The 20,087-nt window shown below is 48.5% G+C and overlaps 5 protein-coding genes across 5 annotated transcripts; 3 read left to right on the top strand and 2 right to left on the bottom strand.

Annotated features, from left to right (window-relative positions):
- Positions 1 to 2,623: 2,623 nt before the first annotated feature.
- N7462_009657 (uncharacterized protein) lies at positions 2,624 to 3,460 on the top strand (the record flags this gene model as incomplete). The annotated part of the gene is made up of 1 exon (XM_057081371.1): positions 2,624 to 3,460. The coding sequence occupies one exon, from the start codon at positions 2,624 to 2,626 to the stop codon at positions 3,458 to 3,460; it is 837 nt and encodes a 278-aa protein (XP_056930208.1).
- A 3,490-nt stretch (positions 3,461 to 6,950) lies between these two features.
- N7462_009658 (H(+)-transporting V1 sector ATPase subunit B) lies at positions 6,951 to 9,022 on the bottom strand (the record flags this gene model as incomplete). Its single annotated transcript, XM_057081372.1, has 9 exons — positions 6,951 to 7,267; positions 7,330 to 7,517; positions 7,579 to 7,609; positions 7,684 to 8,272; positions 8,328 to 8,489; positions 8,546 to 8,581; positions 8,663 to 8,682; positions 8,771 to 8,855; positions 8,924 to 9,022. 9 exons carry the CDS (start codon positions 9,020 to 9,022, stop codon positions 6,951 to 6,953), a joined length of 1,527 nt encoding a protein of 508 aa, XP_056930209.1.
- Positions 9,023 to 12,558: 3,536 nt separating this feature from the next.
- On the top strand, positions 12,559 to 14,169 carry N7462_009659 (glycoside hydrolase family 72 protein; the record flags this gene model as incomplete). The annotated part of the gene is made up of 1 exon (XM_057081373.1): positions 12,559 to 14,169. One exon carries the CDS (start codon positions 12,559 to 12,561, stop codon positions 14,167 to 14,169), a length of 1,611 nt encoding a protein of 536 aa, XP_056930210.1.
- Positions 14,170 to 15,152: 983 nt separating this feature from the next.
- Positions 15,153 to 17,420, top strand: N7462_009660 (tryptophan synthase; the record flags this gene model as incomplete). The annotated part of the gene is made up of 3 exons (XM_057081374.1): positions 15,153 to 15,288; positions 15,380 to 15,683; positions 15,746 to 17,420. 3 exons carry the CDS (start codon positions 15,153 to 15,155, stop codon positions 17,418 to 17,420), a joined length of 2,115 nt encoding a protein of 704 aa, XP_056930211.1.
- A 310-nt stretch (positions 17,421 to 17,730) lies between these two features.
- Positions 17,731 to 19,493, bottom strand: N7462_009661 (Major facilitator superfamily domain general substrate transporter; the record flags this gene model as incomplete). The annotated part of the gene is made up of 4 exons (XM_057081375.1): positions 17,731 to 18,456; positions 18,526 to 19,068; positions 19,154 to 19,300; positions 19,380 to 19,493. 4 exons carry the CDS (start codon positions 19,491 to 19,493, stop codon positions 17,731 to 17,733), a joined length of 1,530 nt encoding a protein of 509 aa, XP_056930212.1.
- Between the last annotated feature and the right edge of the window lie 594 nt (positions 19,494 to 20,087).

Here is a 20,087-nt window from a genome sequence, read left to right on the forward strand (position 1 = left end):
CAATGCTATTCAAGTCATTCTTACGTACTTTAACACTGTGGCGAGTGTGTTTGATGCAATTTCAACCAGAGATCTAATAAAGTCTTATGTCATTTGAAAGAAGCACTAACATTTTAAAAGAGTTGAATGAGTGCTATGCAGTTTCCTAAGGAAGCCTAATTGAAAACGGTTGTTCTACCACGATCTAGATTCACGGTTGTTCACTCTATCCAAGTTATCTTTTAGGCTTTCATTCATCAACTGGTTACCATATGTGTTTCAACTACGGGTTTGATGTATATTAGAGTATATCCGCAGCTGATATAGGCTGCATTCGGACAAGGAAACAAAGAAAACCCGAACTATGTTGGTAAGCGGGAATGTGAACCAAAATTAGGCTATTACAATGTTGGAACATGCGAAGATTGCTCAGCTTACCATACAAGAAGGCTTTGAGTCTAGATCCTGGCGCCTTAATCTTAATGAACAAATACAACAGATTATCAACCTAGTTCTAGACCTTCGTGCTCAGGAGCTTCTCTTAGCTCCAGAAAGGCGAATAGATTGATACAGTCTTCATATAGTTGGGATAATTGATTCTTACCCCTCAAAATTCAATACAGAAACATGTCTAGATTGGACTTAGGGTACAGTAAGTGAAAATATGCTGACACTGCAAGTAAGAAACACTGAAGTAAATGACATGGACTCAGCTGAGTTTAGACGTGAAAGGCAATCTAGTGTTTACCTTGCCGCTACTTATTCGATGATATCATGACATTCTTCTCAGCATCGAGATGTTTTTTTTTTCGTTGTGAGCCAGAGTCAAGCTCCGGTATATAATAGAGTGATTCTCCATACCCCTCACAGGGACATCTTTATACTTTAACATTCTTGAAATTGTTCTATAAATTTCCGTACAATAGTCGTCTTAAAAATTGACCGCTATGGCAGCTACCAAATTCATAATTACTGAAATTTCTGCCAGTCCCCCATATAACACTTCAAACTCTCGGGGTGTTATAAACGTGCCAGCTTTAGGTAAATTGACAGCAGTATGGTCACTCAAAGAGCCGCTTGTTGATGATGGTGTTAATGGGTCGATAAATCCTGTTACATTCAATTTTCCGTCCAGTTCTAAGGACCCTGTGCCTTTAGAGCTCTGTGGCACTGTCAACATTGATTTCGAAATGCACCAGGATGTCTCCTATTATATTACTGGAAAATGCGGAAATACAACTATCTTGAAAAGTTCAACTATCCAGGCCTTAGTACCCGGAGTACAAAAACTTTGGGTAGATACTTTTCAGCTTCAGTCACCTACATTCAATCCTCAAGCTGATCCTCGGTTGCCAATCCGTTGGTCTGGGGAATATTCTTTTGAGCTGACTGTCACTATAGATGATAATACTTCTCCAGGTACGTCTCCAAGATAGATATCGATGCCATATACGTTAGCTATCATATATGACATCTAATTAATTTATCATATGGCAGCCATATCACCTGATGAGCCTCCAGTCCTTGAGCTTTCGTTTGTGAAAGGACCACCGAGCAACACACAGCGTACTCAATCACCACTCAATTATGTTCAATGCAACTTTCAGAATACATATCCCATAGGACTCTTCCGGCTATTTCTCCCCACTCAAGATGAAGTGGACCAAATTGACCCCAATGCAGATGCGGGAAATTGGTTCATCGCACGAGCAATTGAGATAATTTGGAATTATGGAACAAATCCAGATGATCCTAATGTTCGTATCCCAGCACCTATTCAATACAACAATATGAATGGGGCACCAGGGTATACAGCAGATGGCTATATCAACACATTTTACCTGAAACGTTGGATGACAGGAATTAATCCTCAAGTTAATTGCTACGGTTAGTTAAGTTCTGGACTTCTAAACCTTTATGATTTAAACTAATTCATCCAATTTAGATCTGACCGCCATCACTCAATTGGCTTGTAACATCCTTGTTGGAAGTCCAGGAGGAGATATGATGATTGCCGGTAGATCGATTTACCAGAGTCCAACAGGCTTTATCACAGAGGGTAAGTCTCAGTTCGTGTTCTAGAAATCAGTGCTAATTAAGTTCTAGGTACCCTCATCGGGTGGCCAAATTATCCACAATGTAATAACCCTTACTGGGGCAGCGGTCAGTAAATCCCTAGAATTCGAAGATGTTCTCCATATGATATGTTTTCTCTTACAGAAGCCAAATTGTTGACAATCTGTTCTAGCAACTCCACCAATTAATATCCCATACATCGCGAACTTCGATGAGAAAACGGGGTCACCTTTGACCTTCTTTGATAACCATACTTGGGTCGAAATTGACTGGCCCACGGGCGGTCAAGGCGTGCTTGATGCTACCCGAAGCATTTATCCAGCTACATTGCCTCTAACGGGGCAGTGGTCTCGAAGTGCATTCCTGAGCAAAGCCTTAATTCCAACAATCACAAGCGGAAATGGAAATGGGAGCGTAAAGACATCGGTTGATCCAAATGGTTGCTGCAGTACGTCGTGCATTATATTTGCACACGGCAACTCTTTACTAATAGCAACTAGGCCAAACTCCAGAGACACCTGGTGTCACCGTTGGTGTAACAAATGTCTCATTCATGGAGCTCCTCCCGATGCCAGTTGTTTTGGGCCCGGATCAAAGGAAGATTGAAAGAACGCTCAATAATGGCAAAAATCACGAAGCGACAACGCCAGGATTTATTGTTGTACCTCTTAACGTAACTTCCCTTCAAAAAATTGTCAACAATGCCCTTGACACTCATGATCTCAGTTTCGCTGAGCATCTAGTTGGTAAGGCTGGCTCGCAGGTACTGATAGGGTTTAATGAAAGATCTGCAGGCAACTTATCGGCAACTATTGGTCGTGTTTATGTGGAGGTCTCTATCTCTAACTCATTGGTCGACACTCAAAGCAGTTTGGCCCATCGTCTCTTAAAGTTTGAGCGCAATCCAGCTGAAATTGCCAACGCAACCCCGGTTCCCCTGGGTTCATTTTCTTTTGCAATCCCAAACGAGGTATTCTTCCTTCATGGCAATGCATTTGCGAGAGTTTTTATAACTACCAGCAAGCCAAGCGATCAACAAATTGATTTACTGATGCGCGTGGCAATTCCGCTTGCCAACTACATGGCTCACCAATCTCCTACATTACCAACAGAACTGATGCCTCACCCGAAGCTAAGTTCTAGCTCTCCACATCGGGTCAAAGCTGGAGAGCGATTCACACTATCTCTTGAAAGTGACAGTATCGCGTCTACACTGGACGAGAAATTTGCCCGAGTTTCTGACCCAACGATCGTCCAGTGGCTTGGCCCAATTCACCAAAATGGCCACTTCGAATTTGCTGCCTTCCAGGAAGGAAGAGTAGATGTTTCTCTTATTGTTGCACACAAGGATAGCCTCATAACAAACGTTGAAGAGACCCGGGTAATTGTGGCAGGACAGGCATAATGGTTGTGCTAAGATGGCTTTTAATGTTGATCTTTTGTTTTCGTTTAACCTACATGTCTCCGATGTTTCTATCAGTGCTTTATTTACTTTGGGATTACCTCAGTAATAAGCATCCTTTAATCATTGTCTCACGTTCAGAACATCTGCCTTAACTAAATCGGGTGGGGAGCGAGAAGTCTCACGCTCCCACCGAGAAGTGAAATTGGTAAAATTAAGACATACAGACTTCTGCAACGGCAAGTTTTGTCTTAAAGTAATGCAATGCTCTGTAAAATACTTTAAGAGCTGCGCGGTAATCGGGTCCCTCTTTGGAGGAGTTAATGTTTGTCGCTTCGTTAAGAGAAGCTCTATCTGTTACGCATTGACAGGCCTTGAAGATCTAATTTAGTATGAGGATAACCTATACTTCCCAACTTAATGCTGGAATCTTCTACCTTTATAGCGTAGCTAGGATGAGCTTCCTGTAGTATATAGCATTGTGCATTTGTACCCACGAGTTCTGATGCTCATGGGAAAATTATATGAGGTGGTTTTTGTGTTCTCCTTGATGAGATCTAGCAATCCCGGAGCACTCAGATAAGGTATGGAGCAAGTAGGAAGGAGGAGGTAGAGCGAAGATCATTACTTGTGGAAGAAGAGAAGATCCGAGCCATCGAAGGGAAAGGCGCTAGGGATACGGCCATATGATCCGTAGTAAATGGAGGATTTCAGATCCCATCACCTCTCCCAAGCTTCTTTTGTATGTCTTTTGGGAGCATCTTCTATCGAGTATGTACATAGGTAAAGGTCAGGAATAGATGACCTGAATTGTGTCCTCAGGATATTATATATCTATCGCTCTAGACTATTAGTGCCTTACACCGCCCCCCCAACCCTTCCGGGTTGTGGGTGCGCCACGTATGAATTACCACCCACACATGAAATACCATTTTTTCCCTACCACCCTATTTTTGCTTCCCTACCCAACACCACCATCTAAATATGCCTAAATTTGATGAATCACGTATGGCAGAAGCCTGCCTAGCAGCTTCACGAGAGGAGAAGCCGAATTTCGCGCGTTTAGCACGCGAATTTGGCGTGCCTAGGCGTACGCTTTCGAATCGAATCAAAAAAGGAGCAAGGCCTAAGACAGCTATATGCAATGCTAAATACGCCCTCGAATCCTATCAAGAAGAAGCTCTTATTCGCTGGATTCAATATATGAACGATTGCTATATGCCTATCACTCCTAGGATACTAGAAGCGTGGGCAAATCGTGTATGCCAACGCGTCGGGAAGCCGCTAGTTAGCAAGATGTGGGCGTACCGCTTTATTAATAGGCTTCCTAAACATCTTCAATTAGGGCCTACTAAGCAGTATACGAAGGAGTCAAAGCGAATTCTAGCAGAGGATCCAGCAGTATTACAACATTGGTACGATCTACTAGCCCAAACTATCAAGAAGACTACGCCTGCACGTCTAGTCTATAACTTTGATGAATGCGGCTTTCAACCAGGCGAAGGAAGGTCTAGAAACGTCATATCTACTACTACTACTACTACTACTACTACTAGTAGGAAGATAGTAGACCTTCCTCAGCCAGACCAAGGCGAAAATATCACGTCTATCGAGTGTATAGCTGCCGACGGGTGGCAGATGGAACCCTGGTTCATCTTTAAAGGCAACGGGGTCTTTATAGAATCTTGGTTTAATCGAACAGACGACCTACCACCAAGAACTACTATCACTACATCGCCAAACGGTTGGATAACCGATAGTATAGTAGTTCAATGGCTTCGATTCTTTATAGAATCAACATGCGACCGTACGAAATCGGGTGAAAAACGTATCCTAATATTCGACGGCCACGGTTCGCATCTTACATTCGAATTCCTACACCTTTGCGAAGAGAACAATATCCTACCTATAGGATTCCTACCACATACTACGCATCTTTGCCAGCCGCTAGACGGTAAGCCGTTTCTAAGCTATAAGCAACACTTCCGCTTAGCGAATAACGACCACGCGTTTTAGGGTGGAAGCCCTATCGGAAGATCCGAGTTCCTTCGAATAATCAGTGATATTCGGAATAGAGCGTTTAGCCAGCGAATCATTCGTGAATCGTTTAAAGATCGTGGGATATATCCAGTCGATAGTAGAAAGGTTATTAATAGCCTTCCTATCCAAGATTACCCAGATCTTATAGCGCTAGATCTACAACCGCTTCATTCAATACTTCATACAACACCTTCACCACCACCTATATCTTCTTCTAGTATCGACCAATCGCCGCCTAGATCTATACAGGATCTAGAGAAGAATCAAAAGAAGATTGCTAGATATCAACAAGAAGATCTTACACCTAGGCAGCAACGTAATCTTGACCGGTTATTTCATCATAACAAGATTGCTATAGAGAATCTGAATCTAGCGAACGATACTATTCGCAAGATTAGGGAAGCTCAACAACCACTACAGCGCCTAATCACTAAGCGCCAGGTTAAAACGCCGCTTAGCAAAACAGGGGTACTCTCTATTAGAGATGCAAATCGTTCTATTGCTAAAAGAAATAAGAAGGAAGCAGAGGCAGAGCGGAAGCGGGTAAGGAAGCAGTGGAAGAAAGCGTATAGAACATCACCACCACCAGATCCTACACAGGAATCCCAGGCATCATTAGATAGAGCAGAGGAAGCACGTCAGGAAGGTAATATTTTCTTTATAGATACTAGTAGTATGCAGTAGTAGATAGGGGAAATATGAAAAAATGGTATTTCATGTGTGGGTGGTAATTCATACGTGGCGCACCCACAACCCGGAAGGGTTGGGGGGGCGGTGTAAGGCACTAATAGGAGTCATAGTGACGCACCGGGGTGGGTATTCTCACCCTATTCTCACCCCCAGTCTCCAGAATTCTTTACTCATATCACTTTCACTCACTCTAACACAAATGGCGACACTGTTTTTCAGGCCCAGGGCTCTTCGAGGATTAACTACGTTTAGTTTGTGGCTTAAGTGTGGCTGAGCAGGCGGGAAGCCCTGTTCTCCACACCCTGCGGTCGTATTTACTTGGTAGTAGATGAGAGTGGGATACATACGCCTACATGGGTGAGCGCCATTTTGGCCTTTGTGCTACACCGGCGAGAGGGGTAAGTGGATTTTTTACTCACTAATAGGGAATGTGCATAACTCTCACACGCCAACCCGCGGTTTTCCAACATCCCGGAGCCATTCTCATGATGGCTATGCAAAAAAAGGTGACTGTTGAATACCCTTTGACGGTTTGAGCTTAAATGAAATATCACGCGGAGTATGATTTATAAGTCGCGGGACTCCTTCTTAGCGATTGGTCCGATGATTTGAGAATTTAATTCAAATAAATGAGAGAAAAGAATTGGTGTGCAAAGCTACACGATGGCTATATAGATTGTAAATCCCTAGAAGAGAGTGAGATTTCCTAAAGCGGGCTAGTCCCATGCTAACCAACAAACACAAAACATGCTGCAACAGAAGATTATGCGTCAATAAGGTTGGTACTTTGTTGCGCCGAGGTATCCTGTCGCTCGCCCGAGTTGTCGCGGGTATCCTTGCTAGCAATCTTGCGAGCGGAGCGGGCGTAGAACTCATCAAGGGTACGCTTCGGGATACGGTTGAGGAGTTCCTTGGGGTAGATGCGAAGTAGGTTCCAAGCAATATCAAGAGACTCGAAGATGGTGCGAGACTCATAGGCAGACTGGCTGATAAAGGTACGCTCGAATTTGTCGAGGAACTCCAGAGAGAGCTTATCTTCAGAGGAAAGGGCCTCTTCACCAACGACGGCCTTCATGGCGGCTATACGGTGGATTTGATTAGAATGATGAACAAGGCGGGGTAGAAACGAGAGGAAAACATACCAGCGTCACGACCGATAGCGTACTTAGCGTAGAGCTGGTTGGATACGTCTGAATGATCTTTGCGCGTACGGCCCTCGCCAATGGCAGATTTCATGAGACGAGAAAGTGAGGGCAGGACGTTGATTGGCGGGTAAACACCCTTGTTAGCCAGTTGGCGATCAATGAAAATCTGGCCCTCTGTGATATATCTGAGAAATATTTAGTAAATTTGAAGGAGTGGCAGGGAAGTAGTAAGTGAGGAGGCAATACCCAGTAAGATCGGGAATAGGATGCGTGATATCTGTTCAAGAAAGAAAGGTTATTAAAGTCAGAAATGAAAATCTGCCCAGGGAAATGGGGGAGATTATTCCATACCATCGTTCGGCATAGTCAAGATAGGGATCTGGGTAATAGAGCCATTACGACCCTCAACACGACCAGCACGCTCATAGATAGTTGACAAATCTGTGTACATGTAACCAGGGTAACCACGACGACCGGGAACTTCTTCACGGGCAGCAGAGACTTCACGTAAAGCGTCGCAGTAAGCTGAAAGATCGGTCATGATAACGAGAACGTGCTTCTCGAGCTGGTAGGCATAATATTCAGCAGTCGTCAAAGCCAGACGAGGAGTAATGATACGCTCAATTGTCGGGTCGTTGGCCAAGTTCATGAAGAGAGTAGTACGCTCCATACTACCGTTCTCCTCAAACTCGCGGGTAAAGAATCGGGCAGTCTCCATGTTCACACCCATGGCAGCGAAGACAATCGAGAAGTTGTCGTCATGGCCATCATGTACATCCTTGGTGGGTCTAACTAGACTTGCTTGTCTGGCTATGCTCGCAGCGATCTCGTTATGGGGAAGACCGGCAGCGGAGAAGATTGGAATCTTTTGGCCACGAGCAATAGAGTTCATGGTATCGATAGCAGAGATACCGGTAGAGATCATCTCCTCGGGATAAACCTGAAGTTGCGTTAGCCCAAATGCGTATGCGTATGAAGTTGACGGGGATATATACTCGAGAATAAGGGTTGATAGGTTGGCCGTTAATATCCAGGTACTCTTCCGCAAGCACTTTAGGGCCTTTGTCGATAGCACGTCCTGATCCATCGAACACACGACCCAGCATGTCCTCAGACACACCAAGCTTTAAGCTATGACCAGTGAACTCTACTTTGGTCTGGGTTAAGTGTCAGCAGCTTTATGATTGAGACACTTTCACACAAAACGTCCTACCTTCTTCACATCGATACCGGGAGTACCCTCAAACACCTAGCAAACCAGTGTACTGTTAACGACATGTCCATCGCGGGGCCGGGGGAAAAATCAGAATGGCTGGGTCTCATTTCGTACTTGCACAACAGCTCGATTTCCTACAATAAATACCACAGTGGTCAGTTCGCCGTTCTGTTGGAAGCTCATCACAAGTACACCACCCCCACAGCTGGTCGGAGAGCTTACCTCTGGCCTCCAACACTTGACCGGAACGCTCCGTGCCGTCGGGCAAAGTCAGTGAGACAATTTCGTTGAAACTGGGGAATTTAACCTGTGTCAAAGCGCAGAGTATTAGCGTAAAGCTCCATTCCCGTGTCAAGCTGTCTCCGAAGGTCTTACATTGTCGAGGACGACCAGTGGTCCGTTAATGCCTCCGATGGTGTTATAGCGGATGCGGGGCTTGACACTAGTCATCCGGGGGTCAACGAACTCGGCCATGGCGGGCGAATCAAATCCTCCACGGGCACAGCGAGAAAGAATGAAGGGTCGGATAGGAGTCGAGTATGGTGGGATGAGCCGGGGGGTTGGTCAAGCTGTCCGCTGGAGCTCGGGCGGTAACGTGTCACGTGGTAGCTTACGACAGCCTAAGGTTGGGGTGTCAGGAGTTAGGTTACTAATCTTCTTGCCTGAGGCTTATACCCATATCCGGCGTATTGTTTTCCCGAAGTAGAAGGGTTCATTAGTGTACATGTACTTTGTTAACTATCATGAATGTTCATGATGAAAATAACACATTTTGCTGGAATGACACTTCGTACCATGCTTTGAATTCAAATCCTTCCTATTCAAGAAAATCAAGGACCGAGGCGTGAAGAGCAGGGCTTCTCAGTACCGAAGGCATATACTATAAGGTGAAGTCTTCAACCATTATTTGTTTTAAAACATGGGACTTGAAATTTCAAAGTAAGTGTAAAAAACGTCTTAAGAACTAGAAAAACGGATATAAATGAACATCCGTAGATTTTGAAGATTTTGCCGCAGTCCAAATATATTATATTGAGAGTGGATATCTTAAAAATACACAAATGAAAACAGTCAATATAGCGACCGTAAGCTATAAATCAAAATTATTTGATAGTGAATTCACTTAAAGAGCATTTCTAGGCACATGTTGCTCGATAATAACAATTTTGTTGTTGGTTGCGCTTGGGTGAAGTGATACCAAGTTGTAACCTACAAAATACCACACGTAGTACATGTAGCCGACCAGTTTCTTCGCGGAGTATTGTAGAGCGAAAGCATTTTCATGTACTCGAAAATGGAAGAAATATCCACAATTAAAAATCTCACGCTGCGCATAATGTTCTATCTTTGAATTATAATCTCAATCCCATAGAAATCCAGACGTCCCAAGGCCCTGCGCTTTGTACTGGAGTAGGGACGGAATCTAGAAAAAATTAATGGAACGAACCAGGAATTTTCAGATACCTTGCCCATTTGCATCTATCATCGATGAATGATTCGCTACTATTTGGGTACTATTCAATGTCTACTCACCCGGGACTTGTATTTATCTGGTCGCTGTTTAGAAGTTGTTCTTAGTCGCTCTCGACATCGACTTATCAATCATATCAAATCTGAACATCTCATGATGTTGCAATCTTTTTGTAGCCAACGCAACCCGAGGTTACACGTATCGCTAGCTTTATTAGCAATTTTTTGGCCGATGTCTAATTCCAACCCTCGTATTGTATACCAAACTCGATGGGCAATGCACAAAAGGGATGCTCCCGATTTTGGGCTGTAGATAGGGGACCAGGGCGCTCGTTGGCAAGTCCGGCAAGCAGACAGGATGATAGGGATCAACGAACAAGCCAACAAACCAGACGCCACACGTTGGAGGACAACCTCTCGGAGAGGAAACAAATGTTGTCTGAGCGAAAGAGTGTAGAAGTTTCATTTTCCTCTATGTATCTGAGATGTGAAGCTAAATTGGCAAGGACAGTGTACCATAAAAAATGTCATCCAATCAGAAATAACCTATCGTAGGCTTTTTCCTTTCTACAGTACAATAGGTGCATCCCCCTCCATGCGATCTGCAAGCGTACCCGCTGGGATTGTCAAGGGTGCCACCCTACCAGTGAAATCACTTGAATTTTCAGAAGGATGCCCCTGATTACGCAACCTTCGCCTTTTGTTATCAAAAACTCCCTACGGAGTACTCTGTACATCAAACCATATATGAGGTTGCCTTGTGTGCCGTCCCTGATGAACAGCAAGTTATAAAGATAGTCCCCTGGACCCACTCGGCGAGGCACGGAATAAACAGGGATGTTCGCCGGTTCCACTATCCCAGAATAATCAATTTGAAGAATCGACTGGCCTAAAGTTCTGAATTGCCGCCGAAAGAGTTTTTGCAGCCACTAATTGACGCATAAATCAACGCATCGATCGATACATCACGACAAACGTGCCGCAGCACCAGCTTTCGAGATGTTTTCCTGTTCATGCGGAGTTAAGAGTACAGTGAAGGGAGTTTCTGAGGGGAAAGTACGGAGTGTGAAACATGAAATTGGGCTCCAGGGACAGTGGCTGGCCATAGATTCTGGAAATGATTGTCTAGACTGTCGGCTTGTTGAGTAGAGAATGATTAGCTTGTGATCCTGGAGAAGCAGTTGAATAGAGCCAGATGCCCCTTGACATCACCGCGGAAAAAAGTCTAAGAATAACCGGGCAGCGCACATTCCCGTGTCAACGACGGAGAATAATTTGGAGTCCACGCCCTTGTCTTGAGAAGGTGTGAGCTGAGACGGGGTTCTCAAGGAACAATCCTCCGGAATATGTACGCGCCAAATAATGTCACGCTTGCTGTGAGGTCCGGGATGCTTGACGACATCATCCCTACCTGGTTCATCTTCGATAGGCAACATAAGCTCTTTCGGTCTGACGCGGATGACAAAAGGGATGGGCGATTGGTTGGCAGCCCATTGGATGGGGTGCGTGTGCCGTGTCTCGACCGACCGCAGTCAAGAATGCGGTCGGATCGCGATGGAGATGTGACCCGGTCCTTTGTTATGCAGATTTCTTTTTTTGGGCGCAGTCCTCAAGTGCGATCATATCCCTAGGTGAGTAAGTCCGGAGAGACATGTGGGCTGGTGGACTCGGTCACTGAAGGGTCATTTAATCCACTCCGTTTCTGATTGCCCAGTAAAAACACCTGGCTGCACTTTCGGTCTTTTGGTCTATAAGCTTTTGTCGGTCCTGTCCGTCTGGCCTGATTTGGTGGACCGAAGGGTGGATTATTGTAGTGGTGGGCGAATCAGAAGATTTTGGTTTCAGGGGAAACCGAGAAAGGCGGAAAGGAGCAGCAGTTTGAGACGAGGCACAACTTTGGTTCAACTTCTGCATTACATCAACTTGGTCCACTTAAACATTGATGTGGATCCCATCGAGGTCCGAAACAATCCACCACCAAGAAGCAATGGACCCCAGAAAGTGGGCCATCAGGGCATCAGGGCCCAATGACCCTGGAGGGTCCCGACGTATGGGGTCTCACGACATCTTCAAGGCCTGATATGCGTTTCTGCATGCCAATGATCTGTGGCCGGTGACAGCATCCGGCTCCAATGATGTGCAATGCATCTACCCACACAGCCCGCCTGATGATGCGTCGTCAAAGATAATGAGGGGGTTCCAGGGGAATATGGGACCTGTCCGGTCAATCTCCTTGCCACGGGGAAGTACCTCGCTCGTACCTTGCCTCGCAAGGATATCGAGGACCTGCGGCGTACACAGACAATCGCCATCTAGCGCCAGGGGTGCATCCACGACATTACCCACTTTCTCTCGGCTGCATCCAATCACTGGCTTTTTTGTCCTCCCCTGCTTCTTCATACTTCCCTTCTTTCCCTCGACCTCCCTCCCTTTTGAATTTATTCATTTTCCTTTCTCTCTCTCTCCCGCGTGTGCCACTTACTTTCAGTCGTTCCCTTGAGTTCTACACATTCGCTTTGAATCGAGCTTTATCGCTCAGTATGAAGTACTCCGTTCTTGCTGGTCTGTCCCTGCTGGGCTCGGCCATGGCCACTGTGCCTACCATTGAGATCAAGGGCAAAAAGATGTTCTACTCTAACAATGGCACTGAATTCTTTATCCGTGGTGTCGCATACCAGGCCGACTACAACGGTGGAGGAGCCTCTGGAAGCGGTTCCGGTGCCAACTCCTACGTTGACCCGCTTGCTGATGTCGAGAGCTGCAAGCGTGATATTCCGTACCTGGTTCAGCTGCGCACCAATGTCGTCCGTACCTACGCCGTCAACCCTAACTCTTCTCATGACGAGTGCATGAACGCCTTAGCCGATGCCGGTATCTACGTCATCAGCGACCTTTCTTCTCCCGGCGAATCCATCCAATCCAGCGAGCCCACCTGGGATGCTGACCTGTTCACTCGCTATTCTGAAGTTGTCGATGCGTTTGCGAAATACCCCAATGTGATCGGTTTCTTCGCTGGCAATGAGGTATCCAATGAAGTTAACAACACCGCTGCCATGGCCTACGTCAAGGCTGCTGTTCGTGACATGAAATCCTACATCAAGGAGAAGAACTATCGCTCCTCTCTGGCCATTGGTTATGCTACCGACGATGACCAGACCGTCCGTGAACAGATCTCAAACTATCTGATTTGCGATAGTTCTGAGGACTCGATTGACTTCTTCGGCTACAACATCTACGAATGGTGTGGTGACTCCTCCTACTCCACCTCCGGCTATGAAGAGCGTACCAAGGAGTTTGCTGACTACCCCGTCCCCGCCTTCTTCTCGGAGTATGGCTGCAACACTCCTCGCCCTCGTAAATTCACCGACGTACCCGTCCTCTTTGGTCCAAAGATGAATGACGTCTGGAGTGGTGGCATTGTTTACATGTACTTCGAAACTTCCAACGAGTATGGTCTGGTCTCCACCAGCGGTAATTCGGTCAAGACCTTGCAAGATTTCGAAAATCTGTCTTCCCAGATACAGAAGGCGACCCCAACCGGTGTGAACAGTGCCAGCTACTCCGTTTCGACCACCGTCGGCCGTAGCTGTCCCACCGTCGGTTCTGACTGGCTTGCCGCTAGTTCTCTGCCCCCCTCGCCGAATGCCGATCTGTGCGAGTGCATGTATAACGAGCTGGAATGTGTGCCTGTTGACGACATTTCGACCAAGAAGATGACCGATACCTTTGACTATCTCGGCGGTATGAAGGGCGCCATGTCCGGTGTTAACCACAACTCCACCTCCGGTGTGTATGGTGCCTACTCCATGTGCAACAGCCGACAGCGTCTCGCTTGGGCCATGAACCGGTACTACCAGCTCAACGGGAAGTCCGACAAGGCCTGCGGCTTTAGCGGTGCCGCCGAGAAGAAGTCTGCCACAACCGCCAGCTCCTGCTCTGCTCAGTCCTCTGCTATGAGCGCCATTGGTTCCGCTGGCACCAACTTTATCAATGCTGGTGTGGCCGCCTCCACTGCCGCTGGCTCCACCGCCACCTCCAAGGGTGCAGCCGCCCTTCCTTTCGGTCCCCAGTACGTCCACATTGGCGCCTGGCAGACTGGTGCTTACCTGGTGGCAGCCGTGGCCTCAGGTGTTTTCATGATCATGCTGTAGACCACTGTTGATTACTACAAAATGGCCCGCCTTCTCTTTCGTTTTTGAGCCCCTTTAGTGGGCATTTTTTTTCATGTGCTATAGTTCAGCGATCCGCGCATTGGCGCATGCTTTTTCTTGTAACTGTGGGAAATTTTTGGATCAGCTTGTTAGACTGTTCATATTTAATTTTCAATTTACCTCTGAACTTGAAATACGTTGCTCAATCTCACACCCAGTTGTCTCGAAACAATGGGTTTGGAATGTATGACTATCCCGACCACCAATTCGTCGACCCATTCCAGCTGAGCAGAATCAATGGCCTGGAACCTCAGAGCGCAATCTATCTAATCTAATCTGCCCTTTTATCCTTATCTATTTTTTTTCCAGAATGTTTCGTTTACCCGGTCTGTCAGCTCCTACAGTCGGCCCCCGGGATAGATGGCTCCAGCCGACCCGACGCCTGCGGGCCGCGTCTGCATCGACCCGATCCGACAGGCGCTCTGACTCATTTATAGCTGCCACCCAGCATAGAACTCGGTGAAATGATGGTTGGATGGACGGCGCGACTGTTGATTCCGAGTTCCAATGTATCTGTCTTTATGGCGATTGCAATGGTACTGTTAGAGAGGTCTTCTGTCAATGGAAGGCTTCCGATGATGGGATACGGAGTGGCATGATTGGATATTTCGGAGCCAAGCCCCCACCTTTGGAATATACAATTATGGTGCACAAACTAATAAACGCCAACCACAAGTAGTGAAGCCGGAATTCTGCTAAACTAACTTAATTGCATAAGCTCAGCAGCCTGTGTGACTCACCATGGCTGCTGAAAACACTCAAGTCGACTATAAAAAGCCGACTCCAAGGCAATCTATAATGCAATTAATTCCATTGCCCAGATTCCCTTCACTGCCTATTCTATCGATTGACAGCATACCTAAATTTCTCAATAACGACCTTTGCTGCACATTTTTCTTGTCCCCAATTTCCCTTGAAAAAGAATGGAAGAAATCAACAGGGTTTTCGCAACATGCAAAGCAGAGAGTCGGGCGGCCTTCATCACCTACGTGACCGCTGGCTATCCCACTGCTGAAGAGACGCCAGATATCATGTTGGCCTTGCAAGCCGGCGGCGCAGGTACAGACTCTTGACCCGGTCGTCATCAAAAACATATGGAGATATATGATCCATGCTGACTTGGAATTTCCATTTTGAATTAATGAAACAGACATCATCGAGCTTGGTATCCCCTTTACAGACCCTCTGACCGATGGTGAAACAATCCAAAAATCAAACGCTCAGGCCCTCCAAAATGGCGTGCGCATCTCCCACATGCTGCAGATGGTCCGAGATGCGCGAGCACTCGGTCTGACGGCTCCTGTGTTGTTCATGGGGTACTATAACCCCGTTCGAGCATATGGGGAGGAAAGACTTCTCCAAGATTGCGCGGCTGCCGGTGTCAATGGGTTTATTCTAGTCGACCTCCCGCCAGAGGAAGCAGTTCGGTTCCGGGACCTTTGTAAAACAGAAGGGTGAGTGCCACGATTCGGCATGTTATATCCAGGAGAATATCCGAGAAATTGACACAGTCAAGGCTATCATATATCCCACTCGTCGCGCCGTCGACTCCAGACTCCCGCATCAAAATGCTCTGCAGTATTGCCGACTCGTTTGTGTACGTTGTTTCTCGGATGGGTGTCACCGGTTCTCTGAAGGCACTGGACAGCGGCCTTGGTCAGTTGCTAGACCGCGTGCAGATTCACACAGAAAACCGCATCCCAACCGCCGTCGGATTTGGCATCAACACCCGCGCGCACTTCGTGGACGTAGCTCGCATCGCGGACGGCGTCGTCATCGGCAGCCAGATCATCACCCTACTGCGCGATGCCGAGCCTGGCACTGGCGCGACCAAGATCAAGGAGTACTGTCTGCACGTTACAGGCCGAACAGAGTCCCGGATGATCCAGCCCCCGGCTGCGAGGGACAAGAAGCCTCAACCCTCTGCTAGCCAACCCCAAGCCGCGAAGGAGACTCCCCGCTCGGCCGTCGCGCCTCTCGATACACATACTCGGTTCGGCCAATTCGGTGGCCAGTACGTCCCGGAAGCCCTGATGGAATGTCTGACCGAGCTTGAAGCGGGCTTCGCTGCTGCCAACGCCGACCCCTCTTTCTGGGAGGAAATTCGCTCCTACGCTTCATACGCTAACCGGCCCTCCTCGCTGCACCAAGCACATCGCCTCTCCGCGCACGCTGGGGGCGCACGGATCTGGTTGAAGCGTGAAGATCTGAACCACACCGGTAGCCACAAGATTAATAATGCGCTGGGTCAGATCGTGTTGGCGCGGCGGTTAGGCAAGACGGCAATCATCGCGGAGACAGGCGCGGGCCAGCACGGCGTGGCGACGGCGACGCTGTGCGCGCTGTTTGGGATGAAGTGCACGATCTTCATGGGCGCAGAGGATGTGCAGCGGCAGGCGCTCAACGTATTCCGAATCCGCCTACTCGGGGCAACGGTGGTAGCTGTGCCTGGGGCGCACCCGGGGGACGGAGGCACGCTGCGCGATGCCGTGAACCAGGCGTTCCGGACGTGGGTGACGGATCTGAAGACGACGCATTTTGTGATCGGGTCGGCTTTTGGGCCACATCCGTATCCGACGCTGGTGCGCACGTTCCAGGCGGTCATTGGCAACGAGGCGCGCGCGCAATTCCAAGAGATGAATGGTGGGCGGTTGCCGGACGCTGTGGTGGCGTGTGTGGGCGGCGGATCGAATGCGGCGGGTATGTTCTATCCGTTCTTGCAAGATCAGGGCGTCGCCATGATTGGGGTGGAGGCCGGAGGCGATGGGATTGAGAGAGGCCGACACTCAGCGACGTTGTCGAGGGGCTCGGTAGGAGTTCTGCATGGGGTGCGCACATACGTCCTGCAGGATGATGATGGCCAGATCACCTCGACACATTCAATTTCGGCGGGTCTGGATTACCCAGGTGTCGGGCCGGAGTTGGCCAGTTGGAAGGAGTCTGGCCGGGCCAGGTTTCTCTCGGCAGAAGACGGAGATGCGCTGAATGCGTTCCGGTTGTTGAGCCAGACAGAGGGCATCATCCCGGCATTGGAGAGTGCGCACGCTATTGCGGGTGCAGTGCGGGTTGCAAAGGAACTGGGGCCTGGAAAAGACGTCGTGGTGTGCCTGAGTGGACGCGGAGATAAAGACGTGCAGACTGTGGCGAATCTGATGCCCGCGTTGATGCCGGACACCAAAGGCAATGAGTGAAAACTGTCAGTTGGGATAAAATGTGTCAATTGGGTTCTTTTCAGGCGTCTTTTCCTTTTCGATTGGGCTTGGGTTGAAATACTGTTCGGCGTCTCGAAGTAAATGTTATATAGTTCATGGCAACAGATCAAACCTTCCTTTACTGATGATCATTCGCTTCAAGTTGAAGGGACATTCAAAGAAAGATTATACACTATGATTATTATCAAGATCTAGGACATTCACACCACAAATTGTAAGGGATGTTTGACAGTCAAGAACAGCTCGTCCAATGCACCCATCTATGCCATATCTTGAGGGGCCAGATCGTCTACTCTTCGACCAGTTTCTCGCCCTCTTCGCTCGATCCCAGACTGGCGAACTGGATCCCCCGAATAGCATGACCCTTCCACATAAGCAGCATCACGAAGAAGAATGAAAAGACTGCGAAAAAGGCCATCATTCCGTAAACCCAGCCCAAATCTACAGCCTCCACCCATGGATCAATGTAGAAGCTAATGGTCAGCCCATACACAATTCGGTAGGCGCCTATCACAATTCCCGCTTCTGCGGGATACTTGGTGAAACACTCCACCACATAGTTCACCGTGACAGGCACACTGGCTAGCGATCCAATCGTAACAATGAACACTGCCAACGCGAGAACCATGTAATGCAAGTGGTACTGCAGGGCGGCGCCAAAGATCCCCAGGCCGATAGGATTCAGGACGAGACTTGGGAGCCACAGGACGTGTAGTCGGTATTCCGGTTTCCAGGCCCCGTTATTCCAGCGGCGGGCGAGAGCGAGTGGAATGCGGTCGTTCAAGTAGTGACCATAGAACTGGACAAAGATGATGCCGATCCAGTGACAGAAAGTAAAAGCGGCATTCTGTTTGAGGGAGAAGCCATATCCGCCAGCAGCGACGGGTTTCTGGAGCCAGACCGGGGTCAGAGCATTGACGCCCACGTAGAAGCCAAAAGAAATCAGGGTGAAGACGCCCATGATGATGGTGACCGGACAGATTCCAATGAGGATAGGGGCAATACCAATCCGAGCCTATGGTTCCGTGATAGTCAGCAATCGCCTCTTCAAGATGTTCCAGCTAGAGATAGAGTGAGAACATACGGTTTCTTTCCAAGTAGTGGGCTGCACCACTCGCTGTCCAAAGAAGAACGTCGCTAATCGACTCGCCACGAAACCGCGGGGGATTTCAGGATTCTTCTCTACCTCCACACGGTTGAATCCCGTTTCTTCCAGAAGGAAGAAGCAGCAGATCAGTGTAAATCCAAGGAGACCAACGGTCCACCAAAACTCGACGGGGAAGAAGGCTCCTGCCGAGATGAATCCCGAGAATGTCGGGCCGGCGATGGTACCGAACAAAAAGGCCATATGTAGTGCCGTGAATGCACGACCACGCTGATGCAGAAAGAACAAATCGGTGACGATCCGCGGGCCCAGAACCGTGGGGACGGCGCCGAAGAAGCCCGAGAACAGCCGCGAAATGATATAGGGGATGTAATCATTGGAATGAGTCATGACGGCGCCCCAGATCTGGCAGATTAGTGTGCACAGCACACACCAAAAGATCACGGAGCTGCGACCCAAGACATGCGCGATAGGTGCGAAGAAGAAGGGGCCGGCGGCCATGCCAGCCAATGCCGCAGAGTTCTAGTATCCAAAGTTAGGGGAATCGGTGATTCACCAACGGTCGATGCGACTCATCAAGTGTGTTTGATGGGGGGAGAGAGCATACCGCGTACGATTCCTGGAGCTTCGTCTTGTGGTACAGCTTCTCCTGGTCTGCAAGGTTCAACTGGCCTGACAGCGGCGCAATGGCGCCGGAGAAAGACGCCAAGCACAGGGTGGCCAGAATGACATATTTGCTTCTTAGCGACCAATTCTAGTCCGTCACCAGTCAGTTTTGAGGCACGTTCCTAGGGTGCGAATCTGGATCGCGCTCCGGGGAGACATGGGCTTACCAAGGGATCTCGCGGGTGGGGACTGGGCTGGGGAATCAGGACGAAATGCGCCTCATGTGGCCCGACCGGCGGCGATTCTATGTCCTTGGTCTCGCTGGGCTCCTTGACGTCCATGATCGACTGGAATTGAGGTTAACACCCGACAGCAGTCACCCTCTGAGGCTCGCCGGAAGAAGGTCGCACGGGCTCTGGGGTAGTTCCCTTTTTGTCTTCCTCGGCTCCAGGGACGACCGTGCTTTTCGTGGCTTGGCGACCCGCTCTCTCATTTGAAGCCCGTCGTTCGGAGACCGGCGCGACGACGCGTCAGCTGAAGCGGCCCGGTGTGATCTTGTATGCGGAGGACAGAGTATGGAGTCTGCAAGACCTGCATGGTATTCACAGTCTAGCCATGAATTTGGGCGCGTTCACGGAGGGAGGACGAACTGTTGATCGTTTCTGTGGTGGTTTCTCTGCCGACTTGGCTTCGAAGCTTGTTTGCTTGTTTGCGGTTGGTGGCGCCCGGCACACGACGCGAATGACGGGCGGCTGAAGAAGGCTCGAGCCCCGGGAATCCTCAACCGAGGAGCAAGATTATCAACTATCAGCTATCAACAGCACCCTGCTGTAGTCGCAGGCATGCATATGACCGTCATACCCAGTGCATCATGCTCATTGCCGAGCAGACATCTCGGGTCCTGGGGCCGATCGCTCTGTCAACGCGATCCCACC

The sequence above is a fragment of the Penicillium macrosclerotiorum genome, assembly GCF_028827735.1.
Source record: "Penicillium macrosclerotiorum strain IBT 26536 chromosome Unknown utg000009l_segment0_segment0, whole genome shotgun sequence".
Classification (NCBI taxonomy): Eukaryota; Fungi; Ascomycota; class Eurotiomycetes; order Eurotiales; family Aspergillaceae; genus Penicillium; species Penicillium macrosclerotiorum.